The 7,965-nt window shown below is 40.2% G+C and overlaps 1 protein-coding gene across 1 annotated transcript; it reads left to right on the top strand.

The window, feature by feature from the left end:
- The first annotated feature begins 3,974 nt into the window (after positions 1-3,974).
- Positions 3,975-5,976, top strand: FOXD3 (forkhead box D3). The gene has a single exon (XM_033916768.1). It carries the CDS (start codon positions 3,975-3,977, stop codon positions 5,100-5,102), a length of 1,128 nt encoding a protein of 375 aa, XP_033772659.1. The 3' UTR covers positions 5,103-5,976.
- The last annotated feature ends 1,989 nt before the right edge of the window (positions 5,977-7,965 follow it).

The following is a 7,965-nucleotide window of genomic DNA, read 5'->3' as shown; positions in this document are numbered from 1 at the left end:
TCATTAGTAAAAGGAATGAGATGAAAGAGGACACTTTTGATGCCTTCTACCTTTAAAACGATTAGAAGGGTACCGAACGCAGCGCCATTCCTGCCCCCTCTCCCTCCGTCCAGAAATACAGATACATCTGACTTTCCTTATCTTTTTTTTCGTCCCCCCCCCTCCTCACACACACTCATAATATACACCTTAATAGAACCACTACAGCTCATTAAGGAACAGTTTTGCTAAAAGTCTTAATTGCATCTAGTAGTTACCACACAGTTCTTTTCTTAAATATATATTTTTAGTTCTTTCGTCTACCTACTTTTTTTTAAAGTTGCTGCCACTTGTGTCTCTATTTTCTTCCATATCGATTTTAACTGTTATATACCCAGGTCTCCCTTTCCCTTGAGCTCCTCTACTTGTCATTCCACACTTCACTACTCTATTTTGCTTCATACGGCCTTTCCAGATTTCCCCGAATATTTCTACTGTTTTTCCCCCCAGCCTACCTCTATAATAGCCTAATTCTTAACTTCAGTTAGGTAGGTACCTGGGTGCCACCCCCCTATCAATCAGATCCGTCCAAGCCTCCGCATTACTATAAAAGGTGTTTTTTTTTTGGGGGGGGGGGGTTGCTTCCTAAGATGTGTACTAGCGATTGAAGACTTGTGCGTTTTTAATAGCAAAAAAACTGCAATTAGGATTAAAACAGAATTGAATTGCAAAAGCCTTTCGGGTGCCAAGGAACACAGTTTCTGAACATTTCTAGCATTGGCAGGTAACGCAGCCTCTTTGACAAACATTTCCACACCTCTTAATCGTTAAATACTACAGGGAATTCCTGCGACACCAGTTTTGCTTCTCCCTCCCCCCTTTGCAACAATAATTTCAATATTGCAGAAGTGGAAAAATCCAAAAGGCCGGAGAATAGAGATGCTTGTACATTATCTGTGTGGTCTTTCGATCAGCTCGTTGTAAAATATATTTGCGTTCTACACAAGTAAAAACTAAACTATGTCACCGGTTCTTTATTTTTTTTCTGGAAAGGTGAGTAGTTTCTGAGTGGATTAAGTTCCTCTTTTTTTTTTTTTTTTTTTTTGCTGTAAAAGTGTCTAGAGGTGCTGATTTTTGTGTTCAGATTGACTGAACAGGATATTAAGAGGATGGATCTCTAATGGAGGAGAAACGTTTCTTTCCACCGCAATTAATGGTATGAATCAATTAATTTGGACTTTGGATGTTGAAGAAAAGCGCAACAAATGAAACTGTTCCTTCCCCTTTTCAGCTCTGAGGTTTCAAGGCCGATTTCCGACAAATAGGACAGAAAAAAAAAAGGGGTCAGTTTGCCCTCCTCACTTGTAAGTCTGTTTGAGTGGATTTTGCTGCAAAAAAGCTCTTTTGTCCAGATGAGAAAGCACAAATGAGGGTCATTTGGTTGAAATTCAATGACTGGATAAGACCACGCTCAAATACAGCACGAATTAATACAGAAATAGCCAGAAAAAGTAGTTTAAAGCAGACAAAATAAATTCGCTGAGCCACTTTTTGTCCGATTCTGTTTTCCAAATATTTTATTCATTATGAAAATTTCAAATAAAATATTAACTATGATATTATTTTGTAATGCTCAATATTCGCCTTTCGCAGTACATAAAAGCAAATATTGTTCCCCATAACAAATTTTCAAACTAGTTTGGTTTATGTATTTTAAAGAAATGTATCAGTCTAAGGCTTATAGGGACCAGACAGATTTACAGCCTTGCCTTTCTTTACAATTACTTCACGAAGAGAATATATATTGATACATAAATCCCTATTGCTTCTTTTCCCCAGTCCAAATTCGAAAAGTTGTTGATTTCTATTTAAAGCTGCAGGTGCAGTTAAATCTTCTGTTTCTGTGTTTTTAAAAAAAATAAATCTTTATTAATTTTTCAAATGTTAACAATGCCATACAATTAATTTAAACATAAACACTACACAGAACCCACTTTAAATACGCAAATAATTCAAAAAACAATCATTTTCTCCCCCCTCCTCCCCATAATTAATAGAAGAAATACATATTTAATTTCAATAATATAGATAATTAAGTATAACAAACAATAATGCATTCCCCTCCCCCATCCACCATGTTAATATGGATTCGCACACCTTTAAATTATCTTTTTTTTTTTTTTTATAACGCACTCTTCAGAATATGGCGAAAATGCAAGCCTAGTCTCTTACTGTTTCCTATAAAACTAATCTGTACTCTCCTGCTCATCAATGTTTGTGTCTTACACGTCCCATTAGAAGACCCAAACAATCTCCTTTCTTCATTAATCAGAGCAATCCACAGCAGTACCAGGAGGGTTTGTTTGAACGGAATAACCCTTGCCGGGGTTAAAAGGGTATTGAAAAACCCCTCACCATAAAGTCATTCACACGCTTTTGTCGGGTGTTAATAGAGAGATGGAAAGCAGGATTGATTTCTTTTGTCAATTATTGTCATCTACGCGGGATAGAAAACGAATAGCGGATCAATCCCGCAAGTCCGGTTTAACATATTTTCTGTCGAGACTATTAAAGCGTTTAGAGAAAAGGACATTTTTTTTTTTTTTTAACAGTCATTGATTTTCATTGGAATTTAAACGTGATGCGGCTTTCTTGCATTTTCCATGCTCCCTATCTGTTTGTTTTAAGGTCACATGCACCCCGTGAAAACAATACACAAAAGATCACGAAAATAATTACTGAGCCAACCTCCGTTTCCGACTGCGACTTCCCCAGATGTTGGTCTCGGCCTTTTGGAAACGCGTCCCTTGGCGCAAAGGAAGCGCCGAATGGGTTCGGAAGGGGACTCGTTTTGAGCTTCTCTCTCTCGCCGCATCCTCAGGACATGGTTTTTTTTTTGTGTTTTTTTTTACCTCGGTCTGGGCTGAATAGAGGGTTCACATTCACCCCCGCACTCTCTCCCATTTCCTACTTTTTCATATGCTAACGCTTGCCTTGATTAAGTCGTTAACACCTCTGCAAAACCAGTTAAGGCTTCTTTATTTATAGTTTCCCTTTGTTATCTTACGTCTTTTATTTCTCTCAGCAGCCAATCTAATAGATTAATCAATAGCCATTTTCTGAATCTTCAGTTCCCAGCTGATGCTTGGTTTAAAAAAAAAAAAAACAGCAAAGTAATTTCATTTTCAAAGGTACTGATCCCAAAGCTCCTTTTTAAATGAAAATATGCTGAATCTGCTGACTTTTCTAGCAGGTGTTTGGGTGAAAAGACAGGACGTGGCTCCTGTACAGTTCAGTTTTTATTGGAGCTCATTCCCCACCCCCCACCCCCCGAAAAATTTCTTTATTTGTTGTCTTAAACTGCAGTTTAAAAAAAAAAAAAACTTCCTAGGCTGACACCGGATTGTGATGCGTTTTGCCTAGCAAAAGCTGGAACCGCTCCTAACGTGTAATCTTAAACCCAGGCCGGCTAAATGGTTTCAGATTAATGCTCCGATTTGCCACTTCCCTAAGCCAGCGTGAAGCCAAGGCCGTGGGTCGACATGATGCTCGTACACGATGATAAGCGGTGCCACTCTTGTCTCTTTTGTTGACAATTGCGTGAAACAACTTGAGTTTTGCTGGGCTTAACAGTGGGGAGCCTGACGTCACCGGTCACGTGCTCCCCGGTCAGTATATCTTTAAGTGGAAAGTAATCTATCAGCCAGTCTTTAAAAAAGGACTTTAAAAAGTGGCAAGTGAGTTCCTACACACCCTGCCTGTTCCTCAAACTTTGGGGGGGAAAAAAAAAACTACAAATAAAGTAAGGGGGGAACCCCAATTTTGAAGGGTGAAAGTACCCCCTTTACCAAGGTTGGCTTTAGATCAACAATTAAGAAAGCAGCTGCACTTTGATCCTGAAAGTCACGTTCTTACCATTTTCTTTCTTTTTTTTTTTTTTTCTTTTTTTGGGGTTTGTTGCCTTTTGCCTCCCGCTAATTGCACGCGGGGCTGCGATGACCCTGTCCGGCGGCGGCGGTGCCAGCGACATGTCCGGCCAGACCGTGCTGGCGGCGGAGGACGCGGACATCGACGTGGTGGGCGAAGGGGACGAGGCCGCGCCTAAGGACGCCGGCGAGCGCGGCAGCCCCGGCGCCCGGCCCGAGCCCCTGGACGAAGCGGAGGAGGTCGGGCCGCAGGAGGGGCCTCGGAGCCCCGCCGAGGCCGAGGGCAAGGCGGAGGGCGGCGGCGGCCAGGAGGGATCGGCGGCGGTGGGCGCCGTCCAGGGCAAGCCCAAGAACAGCCTGGTGAAGCCGCCCTACTCCTACATCGCCCTCATCACCATGGCCATCCTGCAGAGCCCGCAGAAGAAGCTGACCCTGAGCGGCATCTGCGAGTTCATCAGCAACCGCTTCCCCTACTACCGGGAGAAGTTCCCCGCCTGGCAGAACTCCATCCGCCACAACCTCTCGCTCAACGACTGCTTCGTCAAGATCCCCCGGGAGCCCGGCAACCCCGGCAAGGGCAACTACTGGACCCTGGACCCGCAGTCCGAGGACATGTTCGACAACGGCAGCTTCCTGCGCCGGAGGAAGCGCTTCAAGCGCCACCAGCAGGACCCGCTCCGCGAGCAGACGGCACTGATGATGCAGAGCTTCGGCGCCTACAGCCTGGCCAGCCACTACGGGCGTCCGTACGGGCTGCACCCGGGCGCCTACCCGCACCCGGCGGCTCTGCAGTACCCCTACATGCCCCCGGTGGGGCCCATCCTGCCCCCGGCCGTGCCGCTGCTGCCGTCCAGCGAGCTCAACCGCAAAGCCTTCAACGCGCAGCTCAGCCCCGGCTTGCAGCTGCAGCTCAACAGCCTGAGCACGGCGTCGCTCATCAAGTCGGAGCCCAGCAGCCGGCCGTCGTTCAGCATAGAGAACATTATCGGGGTGTCGGCCACCAGCTCCGGGGCGGCTCAGACTTTCCTGCGGCCGCCGGTCACCGTGCAGTCCGCCCTGGTGGGTCACCAGCCTTTGGCCCTCAGCAGGAGCACGGCTGCCATCGCCCCTATCCTTAGCATGCCCACCAACCTCATCTCCGGACAGTTCCTGCAATCGGCCTCGGCGGCCGCGGTGGCCAAATGGCCAGCCCAGTAATCAAGACTGACCTGAGCTGCAGGTTTTTTTTGTTTAAAAAAATTTTCTTTTCAAATCAGGGGCTCTGGACTTGCTAGCGGAGCCCCTTCATCTCGGAGTCGATCTCTTCCTGAGCATCCTGGACGCTAAAGAGCAAAACCATAACCCCAAATGTAACAAAAATAATAACAATAATAATAATAATAATAATTAATAAACGGAATGCTTTCTGGACAGGTAACATATTTGTACATATTTGTATAAAATTATTGGCTTTACTTTCTGGGTTCTTATTTTTTTAAGAAAAGTAGATTTAGAGCACTGAGCTTTCACTTTTTTTGAAGGTTCACTCTCGGAAGTTTATCAGAAGTATATAAATGACAGAAAATTTTAAATATAAAATTTTAAAAAGAGAAAAAAAAACAGTCATTCAATCATAGAACTCTGTTTATAAATGAATATATGTATTCTAAATGTTATTCCATTGTGTTGTACACAACTTTGTAAATAAATTTTTTTAATGGTACTGCTTGTGTTTTTAACTAACTTTCTACTTAAATCGTTATCTGCCATATATTGATGTAATTTGTGTTACAAAAGTATATTTATTTGAAACAAATACATTTTAATATACATGCTTGTTAACTTGCCCTTGAGTTGAGATAAGCAAAAGCTATTATCAGGTCATTTCAACCCTTATCAAACAGCTTAATATTTTTATTTGCTACCATTATTTAAAATAAATGTAAGTAAAACCGAAGATCATGGCAGACATTTTTATTTCAGCTTCAGTTATCTTTGTTGAACGAAGTGAACTGAAATATTATACTTATATAAGATGTGCTATATACCACAATTTAAAAAATAGGAAAAAAACTCAATTTGAAAATCATCACATAAGAACCAACATATATTTCTTAACATTAAAAATTAACTGTCTTGGACAGTATTCATGGCACACTATACAGCTATATTTTTATAAATAATGAAATGTACTCTTTATAGCTGTATTCTAATTAAATTATAATCAAATTAAAATTGTTATAACCAACAGGTCAAATTAAATAAACCAAATAATATTTTCAGCAATAGCTGCATATTCCTATGAAACAAAGAGAGAGAGAGAGAGAAATCGTTTTATAACTAATAAAATCATAGAAATTATTAATGCATTTTAACAAACTATATAATTTTTATTTTTATTTTCTTATAATGAGTACATTGATTAAAAATTGCTTATGCTGCTCATTCTGCTCAAATTACAGATGTTACCAAGCAGAAAGAAGGCTCTGTGTTTAGAAGATTAAAGGCATTTTTTTTTTAAATAATTGAATTCGATTTTATTACAATTAAAAACACTATTAGGTGTATTTTATACCTTAGTTTTACTATTTATGTTAACTGAAACCTTATAGCGTATGTATCAATTTTTTAAATCTTAGGATCAATTAAGTGATAGAAATTGGACGTTAATAAAAACTGTCTGTAAAGAAAATCTCAATTTGTCTGTAAAAAAAAAAATCCATTATAATGGTGATTAATGGAATTTCACAGTGCAAGAATATAACTTCATTACTGACGTATTTCCAGTGCTACTGTTCAATAGATAATATTTGCTTTGGTACACTCCAGTGTACAGTAAATGTTATCGTCCACTAAGCTAACATTTATACCTCTATATAAATATACAAAAAAAAAAACCAGCTTCCTTGAGATAAGATGGCTTGAACTTTATAAATAAGAGCTTGATAATCATCTGACACTAGAACGCACTACAGCCATCTTAACCAACAGCGTATTATATGTCACAGGGTCTCAAATCAGCTCCTTACATGGAGACCCTCTAATCTCTTTTTACAAGGAAAACTAAACTGATCTAAATCTGTTTGTATGGCCGGGCTATTAAAGTAACAAGTTGTTTCACAGTTGTGTCTTGCTAATCGGTTTTACACAAACAGCAAATGGTGTATGATTTGTGCAAGCCAGGGTTATTTCTATATTTAGCCGATACCCCTGGGAAAAGGGAAAGGAGCCTTCTTGGATTCACTTTTAGGCTCAAGAAGCTGCTGATCCAGAGCTTCTAAATGACATTGGATAACAGGGGCTCATTCCAGCCCTGATCCTTTGTTACTTATAAAATTACTCCCTCATACTTCCACGCATAGCAGTAATGCCTCTGGCTCCCGTAGCTGCGTTCTCCAAGCTGGGTAGATAGAGGTCTGGAGAAAGAACAGACAGCCTAAATATTTTAGATTATCTTTGATATAAAAAAGTGCCAAAAGTATACAGACGGGCAAATTCGGTTAAAACTCCAACGCAGACTTAGGGTAATACCGGCAGTGGGTAAAATGCTGCCATGCATTTGAACTTCAAGGAGGTAATTCGAGAAAAGCACCTTCCTAAGGCTACTATGTCACCATTTCTGTCTTTAAATTTTACGAATATAAATTAATATCTAGAAATAATAATTAAGATTGAAAACAGGTTTTACATATTTTGCGCTATAAACTGTTCGCAGTTCCAGTATCAAAATATTTTGCTAGTGTCAACTAGATTTGCTTTAAATGTGTCACTTCTATCACATACTCTTGTTATAGAGAAAAAAAACCCCAACCAAAAAACACCACCAAACCCCGCTTATAATTACATCCATATAGAAATTGGGCTTGAAAGATTTGCCTTTTTATTTCATACTTTTCTCAACAATTGTCTATATAATGTTTTTGATCGATTGCTCTGGATTATTAATTTTTATATCTGCATTTTCACTCCTATTTTATATAGTTTAAGTGCTGAATTTCGTTTTTAATCAACATTAAAAGTTAACTGAATTGTACAATTGAAAATAGCACGTTTTAAGGGACTGGCCTTTCCAAATACAAAC

The sequence above is a fragment of the Geotrypetes seraphini genome, chromosome 12, assembly GCF_902459505.1.
Source record: "Geotrypetes seraphini chromosome 12, aGeoSer1.1, whole genome shotgun sequence".
In the NCBI taxonomy this organism is placed as follows: Eukaryota; Metazoa; Chordata; class Amphibia; order Gymnophiona; family Dermophiidae; genus Geotrypetes; species Geotrypetes seraphini.
Note: the sequence above shows the minus strand (reverse complement) of the source record. Positions and strands in the feature narration are given on the sequence as shown.

Coding starts and splice junctions, on each gene's coding strand:
- FOXD3 (XM_033916768.1), top strand. CDS start 3,975: ATGACCCTGTCCGGCGGCGGCGGTGCCAGCGACATGTCCGGCCAGACC.